The sequence below is a fragment of the Dipodomys spectabilis genome, unplaced genomic scaffold (assembly GCF_019054845.1).
Source record: "Dipodomys spectabilis isolate Male_0828 unplaced genomic scaffold, ASM1905484v1 ptg000098l, whole genome shotgun sequence".
NCBI classification, from domain to species: domain Eukaryota; kingdom Metazoa; phylum Chordata; class Mammalia; order Rodentia; family Heteromyidae; genus Dipodomys; species Dipodomys spectabilis.
The window spans coordinates 16,689,157-16,708,491 of NW_024870775.1; the positions used below are offsets into that span (position 1 = coordinate 16,689,157).

Genomic DNA, 19,335 nt, shown 5'->3' on the forward strand with positions numbered 1-19,335 from the left:
GAGCTTTGGCTCAAGTGGTAGAGCACTAGCCTTGAGCACAAAAACTCAGGAACATTACTCAAGCCCAGAATTCAAGCCCCAGGACTAGAAGGGGAAAGAAGCTTCCTTCTCTTACCCATCAGGATGTGCATCTTTCTCAGACATTAGCTCAAATAGTTCTCATTTTACCTCCAAATTAATAAACTTTTATTTCCTTTACTCTAAGACATTAATCTCATTTGTGAATTGACATTGAATTCAAGGGTCTGAATTTCCAGTAATGTGGGAAACGTTGGAGTTCCAGACAAGAGCTATCTTAGACTACAAAGCCATGTGAAACAACACAAATTCCAGAGCAAAGTCCAAATTTTCAAAACTATCAACCATGCAGACTTCAAGTAGTGGTCTCCAAAAAAACAGGTAATGTCTGGGTTCAAGGGGGGAAGGCACAGGAAATGGATGGAAGTATGCCTCTGACAGGTTGAGTAGGTGAACTTGGAGGTGGGAAACTAAGGACCCAGGAGTATAGAACTTGCTGAGCTAGCAGCAGGGGAAGGCTTTGTTACATATCACTCCTCCCTCTTTGTGACTTACTAGAAATCCAGGCCTTTGTGATGTAGGCCTTCATTTACTATAAATGGCCAAAGGAAACTCCCAGAGCTCAGTTGCTCAAGAGCAATAGTGCGATCCAGATGATGGAGAATCTTCTCTTGTCACTGAAAAGCGTTCATATACCATGGCTGAGCCCTGACCTCATCACTTTGGCAATGGATATGATCCTTGCCATTGTATGTGGAGTGGGGCTCTTCCTCCTGCTACTACTACTGCCCTGCTTCAAGGGAAATCCATCCGCACCAACACCTAAGAAAAAGAAGAAACTAAGGAAGGTAAGACACCCCCCCCCCAAAGGGATACAATTATAGACAATGGAATTTTACTACTCCATTTGAAAGTGATATTGTACCATGTGTTAAAAAAGACTTGGAAAAATTGTTAAGTAAAGTAAGTCAGGCCCAGAGACAAAGGATCCATGTTTTCTCTTAGATTTAGCTAACAAACTCATAAGTAAATCTGTTGGGTGATATACAAGTATCTAGAAATGCATTAAATGAAATATAGATTCAAGGGAGATGGTAGTTCAGCAAAATGTTCAAGTACTAGCTGTACTTGAAAGGGTTGGGTGAAGGGGAAAAAGGAGTAGATGGAGAAGAGAGAAAATGCAGACAATCCAATGTATATCTTACAAAATTAAGAGTGAAGGAAGAGATGGGTAAGGGAGGGATGGGTGTGAATGATGTGACATTAATCTAGATATATTGTATTCATAAGCGTTAAATGGCAACTTCTTTGTACAATTAAAAGATAATTTTTTAAATGTTAGTTTCTCTACTGATGTTTCCACCTCTCCAAGACCATGGAGAGGGGAAGTCACAGGAAAGGAGAGAGAGCATCCTTCTAGGGGCTGACAGAACAGGGCAGGGTGAGAGGATGAGGTCATCTACTGAGCCATCAGGCCGCCTGTGTGGTATGCAGCAAACGCCAGGGCAGTCAAACCCTGAAACTCATCAACCAAGGACTGGGCTCCTGAGAGTGAGGAATTGAGAAAGGACTGTGTACCACACCTTTCCCCAGTGTAGGGCTGATCCAAAGGCTCACACCTATAATGTGATCTGAGGATCACAGCCTAAGCTCTTGGAAAATCAGAAGCGAGAATCGCCTCTGGACTTAGGAGGCAAAGAGTTATCCTGCCAGCTGAGAGCTGAATGTGCGATCCTGAGCAGAGAAATGGTACTGATGCCCTGTGTGGTAAGTCTTTACTTCAGGTAGAAATCCCAACGATATTCCAAGACAGACAGAAAATCATTTTTGCCACACTAAAATAAAAGAAATGAAAGGACATAGGTGAAGACAGAATGTCGTTTTATCCAGGAGCAGTGAATAGTTAGTTTTGTCTAGACAGAGAAGGGAAAAGGAATCTTAAGACTCTTTCTTGTTTCTCATCACATGGAGAAACAACACTTCAAGAACAGGAAGAAACATGGAACTCTGAAAGGTAGGCTCTGCCCTTTCTCCCAAGGGGATTTTGATCTCACCTGTCTCTGACAACCAGAGCCAGGTCACAAGGGATGTCAGTTTGTTAGTCCTTCAGGGGAATTTCCTGTCAAGACTGGAGACACTAAGCCGGGCGCCAGTGGCTCACGCCTGTAATCCTAGCTACTCAGGAGGCTGAGATCTGAGGATCACAGTTCAAAGCCAGCCTGGGGCAGGAAAGTCCATGAGACTCTTATCTCCAATAAAAACCATCAGAAAACGAAGTGGTGCTGTAGCTCAAATGGTAGAGCGCTATTCTTGAGCTGAAGAGCTGAAGGACAGTGCTCAGGCCCAGAGTTCAAGCCCCATGACCAAAAAAAAAAAAAAAGACTGGAGACATTTCTCAGGAGCTCTGCTTGGAATGAGGCTGTGATGTGCCAGGGGCTGGGTGTGGCACAAAGTGGGGAGGGGCTAAGAGGCTATAGCCCACATGTGGACCTACTCACTTCCCTAAGAACTATGTTAGAAATGAGGGGTCCTACCTCCCTGTCCCCCAAGAGAGGTTCTACAGGTCATGGAGACTGGCACAGTTGAAAGTACCTTATAAACAAAGCACTACCCCTCCCTATGCCCTATTAGCACTGCCACCAGTCATGTGGCCATGACCACTGAGACGGGATCCAGTATGATCTTCCATGTTTTTTTAATAGAGGGATGTTTGTGTCCTGTAAGATCCAGGGACCCTCTCTTGTTTGCTATAACCACAGTCTCTGTTTCTAGCTTGCAAAGACGCTCGAGAACACCTTGAAGAGATTCATGATCTAGTTTCCCTTCTGAGTTGGTAAGGATTTTCCAGCTGTCCCTGTGCCTGCATTTCTACTCCAGGGTTGCAATGGGGATGGGAAAAGACTTTCCAGGTATGGAGGATGGGATATGACTGAAGCCCCAGCCTATAGAGCTGGAGAAGGAGACTACAGAGAAGAGAGCTCACAGCTGCAATCCTAACTACTCAGAAGGCTGAGATCTAGGATCACAGTGTGAAGCCAGCCAGGGCAGGAAAGTTCATGAGATTATCTCCAATTACACACACACACACACACACACACACACACACACATACACACAAGCAAAGACAGAAGTTGAACTTGTGGCTCAAGTGGTAGAGTGCTAGCCTTCAGCATAAAAACTCAGGGACAGTGCTCAGGCCCTGAGTTCAAGCCCCAGGATTCATTCTCTGTCTCTCTCATACACACACACACACACACACACACACACACACACACACACACTCACCCACCCATACCACACACAATAAGGGGGTGGTTCTGTGTGCTATGGACAGCAGGTAATCACCCTTGCCCATCCTCCTGGGCCTGTTGCTGAATAAAATGTCTCCTGTCTCCTACAGCTACCTAGGGCAGCTCCATGATACCAGAAGCTTTCAGCATTTCTTAAAAGGAGGTGCCCTAAGTGAAATTTTCAACTCAGAATCTACTACCTCCACGCCATCAGCTAGGTACTATGAGGACGACACATTCTCCAGCACCATGTCCTCAAAAGTTTCCCCAGCTCCTTCACCCAAGGCTTTGCAGCCTCTGGACTCTACCTGGTCACTAGTCCAGATGGGTTCCTCAGTTTCCACTGAGTCACAGACATCCCAGAGTGTGTCTCGGCCTCCAGAGCCACTGATTGCTCTAGGAGAACATTTATCATGCTCACCTGCACATTCTTCTCCCCATTCTCATTCTCCTCAACCTGTGGACTACTTTCCATCCAGGCCTAATTCAAACCTGGGTCTTCCTCTATATAACATCATAGAAGTCCCACCAGAAACCACCCCACAGAGCTGCTCTCCAATCAATGGCTCTAGGGTGCCTTCTCCTATCCCAGCCTTCAACTCTGACATCCTGGAGATGCTGGAGATAGTAATTAGTAAGAGGGCAAAGCTGAAAGCTTGTCAGGAAAGAGAACACCCTCTGGATTCTCTGGGGAACATGATGAAGTCACTGGGTGGTGAACAAGACACTGCCATGCCAGAGCCTTTCTGGAACACAAAACCAGAGCAGCTTCCTGATTCCCAGGAGTATATTTTCTTGGGGGAACACTTACAACCGAAATGCAGCCAGCTGTTCTGGGGCCTTCCGTTTCTTCACAGTGAGTCCCTGGTGGCTCCTGTGAGGCTGTCTGGTCATCCACTAGACTTACCCTCTATTTTATTCAATGGATTGTCTAGCTACATTCCGATACAAGTCCAGCCTAATATACAGCCACAACTGTTTCCATCCCAGCCTTTGCTACACCACTTAGTACAATCTCAAGCTTTGACTCCACCAGTGGCAGAGACCCAAGCCCATGCCCATCTTCCATCTTGTACACCAATGCTACCATGCCACTCATCTCCAGTTTCTAGCCCTACAACACAGGAAGGTAACAAATGTATGATTCCACCTGTCATTCAGCAGCTAGAATGTCACCTTCTGAAGAAGCACAAGGAAAGTCAGAGAGCTTTACCCCCTGCAGTCAAACAGTCTCTCAAGGTCTTTAACCACAACCAGGGCTCTCCAGACCAGAGACACTTTGTCAACTTCCCAGGGGATTTTATTAGTTTTGAGTTCCAGAAAAAGCTGGAGCATCACCTCCAAGAGAGGTTCACACAGCACTGCTATAGAACACAATGCATGATCCAACTGTCTCCTGACAAACTGCCAGGGAGAGGCCAGGCAGATAAGAGCTGCCAGGCTACACAGAAAGCCATCTCAGACTGCTCAGCAACAACATTCCCCAGATGGAAGAAGGGACCTTGTCTGAGCAGAGTCGTTAAAGAGGTAGATACAGAAAGCTCAGAGGATGCTCTAGATTCCTTCACTGACTTGACTGAATCATTTCTTGGCTCAAGCAGTGATTCAGATTATGTTTGCCCCATGCATTCAGACAAGTGTCGTCCGGAAGACCTGCTCCAAATCCATGCAAACAGGGAATGGGGGCAGATCAATGCCGGCAAGGTCCCTGTGAAAGCGAATCAGCCCAGGGGCGTTCTAGACTCTTCCTTGTCCTCCTTTGAAAACTCCCACTCAAGCCTGGAAACGGAGGGGGCACCCGGCACCAGCTCCCCGCAGACTACCCACTTCGATGCTGCTGCTCGCCAGCTGCTGGAAGCGCACATCAGGAAGCTCTGGGTGAGGCACAAGTGGGGCCTGTTCCTGAAGGTTCTCAAGTCCTTGAATCAGCTGACTTTGAAAAGGGCTCCGCCCGTGTCAGTGTCACCGGAAGCTTCTCAGAACGTGGCCTGTAAGGACGCGAAGCCAAACCCTACAGTGAAGGGGGTCGAGGTCCCGGGAGAAGCTTTTCCCAGAGCGCCCGCGAAGGAGACAGGGAAGACGGAAGGCGCGGCCGCCCCGACTGCCCTCCCCTCCCCTCTGCTCGAGTGTCTGCGGAGGATCCTCTGCAGTTATGCCCAGGCGCCCACCGAGGGAGCGCCACTTGAACAGGAAGGTGGACCGCCTTCTCAGCCCAAACCTTACAGCCTTGTGGGAAGATCCTGGCACAGAGACATTGCGCCCAGGTCCGAAGCTAGCAGTGTAGAGCCGATTACAAGTCCCCAAACAGATAGATCAGAATCCCCAAAGACAGAGAGCCTCTGCCACGGTGTCTCCATACGAGAGGTCTTTGTGGAGTCCACGCCTGGAAGAACAGACGAATTCAGGGAAATGGCAGAGGATGAAGAGGAAGAGCCCAATTACGTGACAGACGTGGACTCCAGTCATTTGAACCTGCGAAGTCTGGAAGTGCTGAGAGCCACTCAAACTGCACTCCCCGCCTCCAGAATTTCTAAGCATCCACGAGACCCATGCCTGCAAGGACAGGCAGAGTCCAGCGGTCGAAGCCAAAGCCCACCTTTGGACGTCATCCTGCAGGACTGCGAGACTGATGCATTCCTGCAAAACTGTGGGCCTGAAGTGCTGTTTTCTGCGCACATGCTGCCCTCCCGCAGCTCTCTGGGTAGCTCCCGGAACTTCTCAGGGAGCAGCACATCCATTTATAATCCCTGCCTTGCGTTACCAAATGGAGGGGACGTCCCGAAACAGCAAGAGTCGGAGACATCTGAGCAGCAAGACCCATGGTACAGCCAGATGTTCAGTGAACCTGATAAGGAAGAGAGCCTTGAGAGGCCCAGAATAAAGATTCAGGAGGTAAAGACCGAAGAAACCGAGCCTTCCCACGGCCAGAAGCCGAGCACACCTGCCCAGGTCAGGAGACCAAGCACCACGAGGAAGAGGTCTTGTCTCCCTGAGCCGGAGAAAGAGCAGCCTCCTCCAGAGAGTCAGTTTTTTGGCAACCGGATAAGGAATTTTTTTATGTCTTTTTTCCCTGGTAAGGGAAAAAGCCAGGCAGATTCCCCGCAGAAGTCCAAGATCCAATCAACCAGTACCCAGACCCAAGATGTACCCACAAGCAATACGTTTGAGAGCAGTCAATTGTCTGAAACCCAGACACTCATGAGCAATGTTGCACGGATCCTCGAGGAAAAGGTTGGATGTCCACATGAACGTTCTCTCTCCAAGAAAACTGTGCACAAAGAATTCCAAGTCCCCACGGAGAGACATTCCCACTACCACGCGGCTCCTTCCTACCTGGAACAATGCCCAGTTTGGAATAGTAAAGTCTGTCACCACCAAAGGAGCCCCATTGGCCACCGCCATCCTGTCAGTGACAGGAGAGTCAGCTACTGGGATAGCAGGGGGACACCCTTGCTTCCCAGAAGGCCTGTGTCTCTAGTCAATAGTCCCTGCCAACAGAGGCAAACGGGTACAAACATCTCAGGCCACCACGTCCACTGCCCACGGCACTGTCAGGTCGCTGGTGTCCTCTGTGGCCATACGTGCCACCCCTCTCATGTAGTCTCTTGTGGGGTGTATTTTCCTCAGGATAATTTCCAGCACATGAGTAGTAATACTATCGTTTTCATATGAGTCCATCCTCTGTCAACGGATGACTACTTCTTTCACCGATATGTATTGCTTCTTAATAAATTGGCTCATGAGATGTAGTGACTTCTCTCTTTGCTACGAACTGGGATAGAGATGGTCAATATGTGGTCTTCCTCAAAGCAGCTTCTAAGAAGGGATGGGTACCCTCAGCCCACATTCCCTCAATGCACCATTTTTTTTTCTTTGTGACTCAAAAAAAATCTTTTTATTGTGAAAATACTGTACAGAGGGATTACAATTACATGGGCAAGATAATGAGTACATTTCTTATCAAGCATTGTAGCCTCCTCCTTTGTTTCCCCTTCCCATCCCTTCCCATCTTCCCCCCCTATCCCCCCCACCCAATCCTCCCCGCTAGCTACCTACCTCCCCCCCCCCCCCCCGCACCAAAGTTGTAAAGTTCATTTTTCGACATAACGACTTGTACATCTCATTGTTGCAATGGGTCCACCTGTATCCCTATTTAAACAATTTGTTTTTCCCCTCCCCCTCCACAAATTATACCGACATCAAATACAGTGAAAGCAGGGGTTATACTGTGGGGAGGGACATACAAAGCAACAAATAATCTTATAAATGTGTTAGAAACAATCGCATGAAAGAAAAACATGAAAGAAAAAAACATTTGAATACATAGCTTAGGGTTCATTTCCCTAACATCACCTTATCTGACCTTTTCTGCTTGACTCAGACATATACTAGATATTGCAATAAGGGAAACCATCAATGCACCATTTTTCTGCTTGACTCAGATATATACTAGATATTGCAATAAGGGAAACATCAATGCACCATTTTTATACCACAGAAACTTTAGGAAGCCTTTAGGATTTGTGCTAAAGAAGCCTGGGAAGACAGCCTACCACAATGTTCTTCAGCCTGATGAACTTCATTCAGTTGGATCATCTTGCATGCACCTTGTGGCTGCTAACAAAGTCAGAGACTCTCTCAGCCCCTGAATACTAGGGTTCAGTGGGGAGGGCAATGCTGTGAATCACTTCTAGTGATCCTGCCAGCTCCTTTGTTCTCCTTTGGGCAACTGAAGCTGGGGTTCCATGGAATTTCCAGCAAGCAGAGGCAGACCTGGAAGCTATTGTCCAGAAGAGTGAATCCTAGAAATTTTTAAGAGGCTAAAGTATTTTTCCACCTGAACTCAGGTTCAGACAAGATTTTGTCTACAATTCAGGTTAATTCACCTTCATGAGTTAGAGTGGTAGCTGAGGAATCTTTTTTTTTAATGTTATTGTAAAAATAGAGGGATTACAGTTACATGAGTAAGGTAATGAGTACGAACAAAAAAAGCTGAGTCAAGCCCCAAGTCTGGTGCGTGCACACACAAAAACTCAGCCTGAAGTGAAATCAGGAAAATGTTACCCATGTAAAAAAACATCTTTCAGTGATATACAAGAAATCTATGGACTCAGGCAATCTATACCAGAAACTTCCTACACGCAGAGGGTAGGCCCCTTCTGGAAGTAAAGTTGAAGTGCTGCTCAAAACTAGACCTTTTACTCTGCATTCTTATAAATCCACATGCCATTTTGAATAAAACAGATGCTGACCTACCCAAAAGAGGGTATTGAGGTTAGTAGTGTCTGGATCAGAGTAGCTATATCATACTGAAGTCTTGGTGTGACCCTCAAGAAAATGTGTGGAGATAGATGCAGGCAATTGTTCCTCTTTCATCAGATGATACCACTTCGTCTTCTGTTCTTCCAAAAGCTACCATCGTACATTTGAGACAAGCTCTGAGCCAATTAGTTACATTAAAGAGCTCTATGCCTTAGGCCATAGGCACATTTTACCGGAATCTTGTTACCTTTTGGCAGGGACTTTTTGTCAGTTTGAAAAAATCCTGGCTTTAAAACTACCAATTGCCCCTTTCAGGTCTACAACATTTTTGGAAGGCAAAATGTTCCTTGTTCCACATACCTTAATAGGACTTTTTTTGCATGCTCCTTTACTGTGATTTGAGCTTTCATCATATCAGTATCATGGGCCAACTCCCTCAGGCTCTGAGAAGACAGAATATTATCTCATATAAGTAAAAAATTTATGTAAGATTTCATCTAATATTTAAGATAACTTTTTGAGTTTTTAGTAGCATTAAATTGTACATAGTAGAGGGTTTTGTCATTTTAACCAATGCAGAAAATTTATTTAGTCATCTTCACCTCTCCACCTCTGTAGTCCCTCTATTATGGCCTTGGAGGTTTTGGTTTGCTTTCCTTAGCTTCCACAAATGACAGAAAATATGTGGTACTTATCTTTGTGGGACTGGCTTGTTTCACCTCATATACATTTTTCAGCAAATAACATTTCATTCTCAATGCTCAAGTAAAATCCTGACATGTATATATAACCTATTTTTTTAAAACTGGCAAATTGGCTCACCAGATTCTTTTCGAAAGAAGTCCAGATGGGCTGGGAATGTGGCTTAGTGGTAGAGTGCTTGCCTAGCATGCATGAAACCCTGGGTTCGATTCCTCAGTACCACAGAAAAAGCTGGAAGTGGCTCTGTGGCTCAAGTGGTAGAATGCTAGCACAGAGAGAGCTCAGGGATTGCCCAGGCCCTGAGTTCAAGCCCCAGGATTGGCAAAAAAAAAAAAGTCAAGATCACAAACGAAGAAGAATTGTTTGACATGTAATGGAACTCCTTATTCACTGTATATGGGAATGTAAACTAATTTAGTCATTATGGAAATCAGTATGGTGGTTTCTCCAAAATTAAAAATAGAACTCCAAAAGAGTTACTAGAGAAAGATATTGGTATACTCATTCTTAAAGTTATGCTATGCACAATAGCCAAATTTTAGAATCCAAATTTTTTGTCCAGAAACATTTAACAGGTTTGCCAGGCACCCGTGGCTCAAGCCTGTAATCCTAGCTACTCAGGAGGCTGAGATCTGAGGATCGTGGTTCAAAGCCAGCCCAGGCAGGAAGTCCGTGAGACTCTTATCTCCAATGAACCACTCAGAAAACTGGAAGTAGTGCTGTGCCTCAAGAGATAAAGCAGTTGCCTTGAGCTGAAGAAAAAAAAATAACAGGTTTATTTATAATTGTTGTAAAATTGAAACTTTTTCGCTGAATTTTTTTTTTGGGGGGGGGCGGTCGTGGGCTCTGAACTCTGGGCACTGTCCCTCAGCTCTTCAGCTTAAGGCTTGCACTCTACCACTTGAGCCACAGTGCCACTTCCAGCTTTTTCTGCTTATATGGCGCTGAGGAATCAAACCAAGGGCCTCATGCATGCAAGGCAAGCACTCTACCACTGAGCCACCTTTCCAGCCCCTCATTGAAATATTTTTATTTGCATTAATGTTTTATATCCCTGTAGTTATGCTAGAAATTCACACAATAATGGAAAAACTGCCAGTACCTGATTTCTGTCCCTTGTTTTTCCACTGGCAATCGCATACTTGTCACTTTTTGACCCAGTGGGGAAAACAGAATCTAACATTCAAAATTACCCATAACAGGAAAGGGGAGACGGGGGTGGGAGGACCTTTTTGAGAATGAAATGCTCCCCTTAGTGGCTTTACGCACATTCTCCATGTATGCAGCTTGCTAGCTGGATATCTTTTTTTGCATAATTGTCACACAGTTGGCCAAGGATAGTACACATTAGTATCTTCAAACAGGCCAACCAGATAGGACCTGCTTGCCTCCTGCAAAACACCTATAGTTGTGTGTTGGAAGCACAGATCTGTTTGGAAGTCCTGAGCAATTTCCTACAGCAGATGCTGGAATCAGCTAGCAGAGGATTTCTGAAAGTGTCTAATTTCACCAAGCACCTCACAGTACCACGCCTGTAATAATGAGGATCCTTCACTCCTCCAGTAGTGGGCGCGATCTTGCGAGCTGCTTTTGTAGCCACAGGATTCCTGGGGGCTTTACCACCAGTGGATCTGCATGGTTGGCTTGGTATGAACCATGGTTTCCAGGCCCTACTTCCCCCCTGTTCCTTTGGCTGCAGCTAGGCTAGCCAGAGATGGCGCTGGCAGCAGAGGGCGGTGGTGTATGGTTGAGGCTGCAAACACAACCTTCTCAAGTTATACATTTCTTCGATTCAAAGCTAGTGAATTTTATTTTATGTACTATTTGGAAAAATGCACATTTCAGAGAGTGAGAGTCCCCATATTGTAAGAAGCCATTTAATATCTTTATGCCAATGCTAAACTTTTATCTTGTGAAAAGCCTGGAACATAAATTTAAAGTAGTAGCTGTAAGAAGTGAGAAATGAAGATTCTAAGACTTTTAGTGCAACCATCTCTTGCATTGGAAGCACTGAACAAATTCCTGCTCCACCAACAGACAGCCAATACATGTTCTAAGAGAAAGTATCAAGTCTTGGAAAGGCTGAGAGTCACAACCTAGCAACAACTTAATCATTTCTGCTTGTTTTAGCTGGTGTCATTCTCATGTGTCACCGTACAGTAAGGTGAAACCACAGCATTCTTTTGTCCACTGTATCCAATGGCATCTTTGATGCATGCATGGGGCACTTGTGACTTTACAGTCCATGGTTGCAGCATCTGAGCTAGGACCACAGTGGTCCTTCTGTCTGGAAAGTATTGCAAACTGCCATGAGCATCTTATCCCACAGCAACCGGGAAGAAGGCAATGATGGAAACCAGACCGTGAAACTGGTTTCAGGGTACCGGGGGCCTGTGTCTCTCACCTGCAACAGATGCCCAAGGTCCAATTACACAGAGTATTTATTGATTGTGACAGGAGAGTACGTGCAGAAAGTAAGGTAGCAATCTCTTTGAAGTTACAGACACCAGCATGGGAAGCAATCTTAGGATGAATGACTTCCTTACCTTAGGAAGCAGGGGTAAGCAGCAAACAACCACAATTTGTTTAGGCCTTTACCGAACTCCAAGGTCCAAGCAAGTTTGGATTCTGATTAACTCACATTTTGGGTAGGAGCTGGGGTCTCTGTGATGCTGGGAGCAATTGCTCTTTCTCAGGCCAATCCCAGCTTTCTGAGACATTCCAATTCTCTTTACTAGACCTCATGGCTCAGCGTTCACAGATGCCCACAGGAAAGGAGTACTTGGAAGCAAACATTTGTAGGGAACAGGAAAGAGCCTCTAGTCTTCTCCATGGTCTCTCTGTCATTCCTCTGCAAGTCCATGTTTCTTGTCACCACACATGCACTCAGGTCCTGTGATTAATGGCACTGAGAGCTGGAAGGCAGCAGTATCCCAAATGACACTGAATCTGCCTGAACCAAGGTCCCCTTACATAGCAAAAATGTAGAAACAACAAAATGAGCTGCACAAGCAAAATGTAGAATGAAATAGACCAAACCCTCATATGACTTTCTGTGAATAGAATGTTCTGGTAATTTGAGGATTTGAAGTCTCAATAAATTTAGAGTGCAAAGTAAGAATAAGATGGTGACTATTCCAGCTTGTTCTTATACAGTGTGTAGATTTCATTTATCTTGCTTTTATATGAGAAATACCAAACATGTAAAAATTTTACAAAATAGGCTGGGCAGCAATGGCTCACACTGATAATTCCAGCTACTAAGAAGGCTGAGAACTGAGGACCACAGTTTGAAGCCAGCCCTGGTAGGAAAGTCTGTGAGACCCTTATCTCTGATAAATATCAAAAAAGCTTAGAGTACAGCAATGGCTCAAGTGGTAGAGTACAGCCTTGAGCAAAAAAGCTTAAAAACAGTGGCTAGGTCCCAAGTTCTAGCTCCAGGACCAGCACCAAAAACAAATAGTTTACAAATTTTTAATTTAGCATAATGAAAATAACCTAAGATATCAAATGCATATTTTCTAGACATTTACATTTGTGTGTCAAAATTTTCAAGCAGATATGTGTTACTTTGTGAAATCTAAGTTTTAAAAAATGGTGTTCAGAATTATATGATGCTATATTTTTAGCAACATGTTTCTATGCATTAAAAATATAAAATATATTATATCAATATGTGACACCCAATTTCTGACATCAAAGCAAGAAATCTAGAAGATCCAAGGGAGCCATTTCAAAAATAAAGTCTATATACAGTGATAATACTAACCCATTGCTATCACTACAATTACCAAGTTTTTCAGTAGGGAGCTCCTAGAAACACTGAAAATATGGGGACAAAGTCCAGAGTCATGATAATGCAGCCCATTGGACATTGCTGCTCTCTTCCTGGTCCCTGGAAATGGTTGGGCCTACCCATAAGACTCCAACCAGCCCACTCAGGATCCCTCACAGACTGACATTTAGTGCTAGTGGTTTTTTAAAGAAATAATTCTTTCTATAAATTAACAGGAAAGTAAGTAAGTATATGCATCAATAAAATGAAGGAATAAACCAAAATAGAGTCACAAAATAAGACTTACAAGATGTGGGGTGACTTTTAATTAATCATATTAATTAATCATATTAATTAATCATATGTCTTCAATTGTTGAGGTACTCTAGAACCATATAACACAATAAATTTTAGGTTCTTTTGCCATTTGGTAGGCTAAAAGTTGGCTAACTTCATCTGTGCAGTAGCCTAACCTATGTCCAATTATTTCATCAGCTTCAGGTAGTGAGCAGCTGTCCTGTATAAACTTCTTAGAACAAGTTGTGATATGTGGCATAGTTCTAATTCTTAATAATAACTTGAAGCCCAATGTTTCAAGATAAATGAGACACTGCGGGAATGGGAAGAGATTTGCCTGCAAAACCTACTCATCCCATAATATGGAGGAAGGTTATTTTGAGTATCCATCACCCATTCCAACAGGTTTTCCTTACTACATCAGGCTCAGAATTTTCAAAACCCAAAAGATTTGTTGTAATTATAGCTTGAGTGATCTCAAGCTATAATTAATCTCTGATCTTTGAAATATTCTAAAATGTGAGAAAATGACTCAATTCCGCAATTATGCCACCATAATTTACAACAATATTTGCTTGCAGTAACATTAAATATGTGATACTTCTAAACTAGAATCAACTTAAAAAGTAATGGAACATTTGAATTTAAGTATTATTCAATTAATTATGTGTATTATTTAGTCTATTTAACTGTTATTTGCTCAATAAGAAAATAATGTACCAAGGTAGCATGAATGGATTAATATACCTTCAAGAGTGAGCCCATATCACCCTTCACAAGGTTAGGATGAACAGAAATCCTTATTATTCATGCTAAATTTCTGAGCCTTCCCTCTGAGGTCATTGGCCTTGTGGTCTCTCGAGATCTCTGACACTCATTTATACATTTATTTTTTTTATTTACTAGTTTTAGTTTATCATGAATTGTTCACTTGACTAGTCATCCTTCTATGCCCTGCTCTTAAATTAAAAAGAGATGAAGTGATCCGGTGATTCACTTTCTAGCCAGAGTTTTCCTTATGAGCACTCATGGCCTTTTGGTATAGGGGAACATTCTCAAAAGAAACTAAACAATTTTTTTTTGTCAGTCATGGGGCTTGAACTCTGGACCTGGATGCCATCCCTCAGCTCTTCAGCTCAAGGCTAGCACTCTACCACTTGAGTCACAGCGCCACTTCCAGGTTTCTGGTGGTTTATTGGAGATAAGAGCCTCACAGACATTCCTGCCTAGGCTGGCTTTGAACCGTGATCCTCAGATTTCAGCCTCTTGAGTAGCTAGGATTACAGGCATGAGCCACTGGTGCTCAGCCAAACTAAACAAATTTATAATAAGCCAGAAGAAAAGCTATAAATTTTATCATGATGAGATAGTTTCTTCAATTTCATTAGATACAATGTAATTACAGAATGGAAAGTAGCTAAAAGTTGCAAAGTCTTTCTGAAGGAGTTCAGGATGGATAAACAAGAGGACTATAGCAGATTGACCATATCTGAAATCCAGATTAACAAACTAATGCTGTAGCTTCTGAACAGCTCCATGCTGCTGCTGATGGATACCCAAGACTAGGCAGAGGCCAGAGAGCAGCACAGGTGTCTGAAGAAAACTAATCACAATGCACTGATAGGTGTTCTCCTTCTCCTTCCTTCCTCCATACTTTTTAGTTAACACATAGGAAAATGCTAGAAATGGTAGCAAGCATCAGTCTTGTCCAAAGTGTGCTAGTAAATAAAGAACAGTTAGAAGCTCTCAAGAAGAATAAAAGGCCTGATTCATGCATTTTGCTGTTGCAAGAGTTTGCATCTTGATTAAAATTGAACCCTATAAGTACTGACCGAGGTTGGAAAGATGCTCAGTTTCACACATTGTATGGCTTTTCATCTGTGCAAGTGGGAGATATGAAAATCCATAGTGTTCTTCTAGCCAGAGCTGTTGCTGACTCAGGTGAATTTAACCTACAGCTGTTGAGTTAGGAATGGACACCACCACTCAAAAGTATAGCACCAGCAGGGCACCAGTGGGTGGCTCACATCTATAATCCTAGCTACTCAGGCAGTTGAGATCTGGAGATTGTGGTTCAAAGCCAGGCCAGGCAGGAAAGTCTGTGAGACTCTTATCTCCAAATAACCATCAGGAAACTGGTAGTGGTTCTGTAGCTCAAAGTGGTAGAGCGCTAGAGCAACAGAGCTCAGGGACAGTGCCCAGGCTCTGAGTTCAAACCCAACAACAACAAAAATGTGTAGCACCCCTCTGTCTCCTCATAGCCACACTGACCTGAAGTCATCTGCCCTTTCATCTCAAGCCCAAGCCTAGTTCTCCTCTCTCTAGCTTAGGTTTTGGAATACACAATGGTACTAGGAAGTTACTTGGGTTTTTTTTGTTTGTTTGTTTTAATACCAACTGGACACTGTAACCTAAGTTTCATGGATTCCCAGGAACTCTTGCCAGATACTGAATGTAGAGTTTGGCTCAGATGGGTCTTGCATTCTTAGTGTCCTAGTAGATACAGCATTTTAGTACCTTCTACTTCTTTTCTTCCCTCTGGCAATATTGCCTTTCTTCTCCTCACCTAGCGAACACCCAGCAGCATGAGTTACATGGATCATATGAAAGCCTTGAGTCAGAAAGTATGTCATCCACTTCACAACTGAGGGAAATAAGATGCTCAAAATCACCCAATGACTTTCCATAGAAAATGTGTTAACTCTGGAATGCTCAGAGATCTTCTCATGAAATTTTTCTTTTATTACATGATCTGGTGTTTAAGAAATGCAAATTCTGCATCCTCCACATACTTTCAAAATAGCACACTTAGGTTCATATAATCATTTAGTGAGACAAAAAGGTGTATCAAGTGATGCATCAGGGATGAATCTAACATCGTGTGAATACCACAAAGTGCAGTTGCACTAGCCTGAAAGCACAACTATTGACACACCTAGACCATACAGATCAATACAATAAGGATTTTTACCCTTATACAATAACTCAAGTATGTCAAAGTATATACTCAAATCTACTATCTGTACTGTCTTCTATGTCGTCTTCCATATCTGAAATTTTGTTACATGAATTTTCTTTGTTACATCAAAGAAGGAATAAGTACACTTCAGTTTGCTGTCTCCTCTCATTCTTAAATGTAACTTGGTCAGTGTATACGCCCTCTCTCTCAATTATTGTAGTCTCCTGGCATTGACTGCACATCTCACACCATAGGAAAGATGCTGTGAAGTGCCAAGACTCACAAATGTTCTCATAAACCAAAACAACATTGTCCAGAATTTTAATATCGCAGACACATAGCACCTAGCTAGTGTCACTGTTGCATCATATATTTATATTGTAAGCTGTTCTATATACAGTTGTATCTACATTGTACTACTTTTGGTATATAGGTTTATGTTCAAGTTCCTGATCACTGAAAACTAAAAAAGTAAAACTAGCAAACGTTCAGCTTTGATCATCTCAGAGCATTTAAGCAAACATCTACAGACATACAATTTTTTTTAAACTGGCCAATTCTGAGGTATAATCCACAGCTCTTAAAATACTGCCTTTCATCGACATGTGTTCATTGAAATGATTTCATATGAACTGAAGGGTTCCAGCCAGGGTCCCAGGCTTGCCATGTAGGCTTCAGCACCGAGCTCCATTCCAGCTCATGATCATGCCAGCTGGGGGAGAAAGGGAAGTCTTCACAGCACAGCCCCTTCCTGGAGCTGCTCCCCAAGGTCAGGAGCAGGCCAAGAGCCTGTGCACTTATGAGGGACAAACTCCATCTGCCAGCCAGCAGGAGAAAGCTTTCTTGGATAAAGTCCCTCAGCAAGTGAAGCAGAGTTTGCACCCCATAAGGGAAGATGTGGGGTTTCTCCATGGCCTCACACAGAAACTGAGGCTGGACAAAACCCATTTTTCGGCGAACCCCCGGATGCCAGCCTCGTCTGCCTGAGCCCAGATTGTCTCACAATTGCTCTCACCCCATACCAGGACTTGCGGGCAGACTCACACTGGCATCCTGAGAGCCTCAGGAGAGGCTGGCAGATCCCAGCAAGGGCCCCAGGCCCCCTTGGCCTTCCAGTCTGAACCAACAGTGACAGCCGTGAGTCCATGTCTCACACAGTCCTCCTGTGTTCCTTCCTCCAGGACCACAAGCTGAACTTGGCGGCCCTCCTCCAGGCACATATCTGTCCCAACTGCCATCATAAACCGCCAGGAAACCCTAATTTCACATGCAAACTGAGCGCCCTCACATGGAAATACTAACCAATCACGATGTGTCATGGGGGCATCATTTACTTACAGCAAACCAACCCAATAAGGATGGCCCAGCACAGCTTTCATTTACATAAGTAGATCAGGGGAACTCTGGGTAGGAATGTTCTCTGTATGAGCTAGGTTGCTCTCCATCTTCTGACTTCCTTTCTTCGTGGATTACTAACTGCTTATTGGCTTTGTTTTGTTTTTGAACAAGGCCTCCCTTTTAATCTTAAATCCCTTCTTGGTGGATTTTTGTTACAAGTGATAATTTTGCCACCCATATTTTCAATTCTTCTAGAAATACTGTATTTTGTTCAAGTTTATCAGACTTTTCTTAGTAAGGAGGTCAGGTCTGGCCCGCTCCATATTGGCCACACGGTGAATTGTAGGGCCTGTCATTTGTCTTTATGCTGGGGGAAGAAAACTCTCCCTGCCCATCACCTGCCTCCCAGGTAATGGGCGTGCCCAGATCCCTGGAGGCAGGGGTGGGAACTTGGCTGATAGGTTACTAAATCTGTCAGTCCAGTGCCTGGGACTGGGAATTTCCTGAGGATCTGCCCTCTGCGCAGACCTCTTTAGGCCCAGACCAGCCTACCCCCCAGGACTCCATGCCACGTGTGTCTCCATGATCGTGTCCTGTGCCCTGAGGTCTCCTGGCTCATCTCCGGTCATCATAGAATCTCAATTCAACTCTCCTTTGAAGCTGAATTGGCTTGTTGGTATTGTTTTTGTTCTTTCTTTCCTCCTTAGCATGTTTCCTAGTTCTGTAACGTACATTTGCATACTGCAGGCCTTTGTAACAACGGGCATCCTACTACAGCCTGTTAGCTATATAACAATATTATATATTTCAAAATGTGGCTTCTGGTATGATTCACCTTACAACACTTTATCATGTTGCCCCAAGATTTATCCATGTTAACAGAAAAAAGACAACTTTGAGTACTAAAGACAGCACACCATTTCATGTCTTCAGACAGCAGGTTGCTAGTGTATTCATCAAACTAGGAATTATCCAGTAATTCATTTTTGTAATGAGTAATTTAGTAATAGAACTTTTTAATTTGTAGTGAAATGGCAAATGCTTTCTGTCAGGATCTAATGACTTGGTTTCTGTCAGGATCTAATGACAGCCACAGTTTAACTCATGGAGGGAGAACATTAATCATCGTCTGACACACAGGGTAATCCTCACTTACGAGAGAGGCAAGTTCGTGTTTAGGAATGACTCAGGACACATAGTGGCATTAAGAAGCAAATGCTAAATCGTTAAGGCTATTGAGGATGGATAGACACCGGGTGGAAATCACTGTATGTTCAATGCTTTTCTTTTCTATGCAAACTTCCTGGTGGTAACAAATGTGTCCCTCCAAAGTGGATACCAAGCAACAAGGCTTTCAGTCCACTTGCTTGTAATTTGTCTAAAACCACACCGGGCTGTCTTTCTGTCCAGTCCACAAGTCCTCTTTAAAAATTTTTAAGAGGAGAAGAATACAGGGACTTCATAAAATTCCTCTAGGAAAAAAAAAAATCCCCTGACAGAAATTCTGATTGAATGAGACTCTTTTGGGACTTTAAGTATAGGGTTAAATGACTACAGGTCTGTTGAGTCCATCTAGCTAAAATTTCATGATGCCAGTGCAGAAGTAAGAAGTGAATGTGGCTGCACAGAACTCTCCAGAATCAGCAGCAGAACCAATCAGAAAACACAGCACAAACTGATAGAATATCCAGGAT

At 43.7% G+C, this 19,335-nt stretch overlaps 1 protein-coding gene across 1 annotated transcript; it reads left to right on the top strand.

Moving 5' to 3' along the window:
- Nucleotides 1-674: 674 nt before the first annotated feature.
- Nucleotides 675-17,604, top strand: LOC122113728 (spermatogenesis-associated protein 31-like). The gene is made up of 5 exons (XM_042686803.1): nucleotides 675-866; nucleotides 2,896-2,927; nucleotides 3,419-6,889; nucleotides 11,602-11,746; nucleotides 17,485-17,604. The coding sequence occupies exons 1-5, from the start codon at nucleotides 675-677 to the stop codon at nucleotides 17,602-17,604; spliced, it is 3,960 nt and encodes a 1,319-aa protein (XP_042542737.1).
- The last annotated feature ends 1,731 nt before the right edge of the window (nucleotides 17,605-19,335 follow it).

Bases quoted from the DNA above. Each gene is read 5' to 3' on its own strand.
- LOC122113728 (XM_042686803.1), top strand. From the start codon at position 675: ATGGAGAATCTTCTCTTGTCACTGAAAAGCGTTCATATACCATGGCTG. The intron at 867-2,895 runs GTAAGACACCCC...TTTCTACTCCAG, and splicing joins AAAAGAAGAAACTAAGGAAG to GGTTGCAATGGGGATGGGAA. The intron at 6,890-11,601 runs GTGCCACCCCTC...CTTATCCCACAG, and splicing joins GGTGTCCTCTGTGGCCATAC to CAACCGGGAAGAAGGCAATG.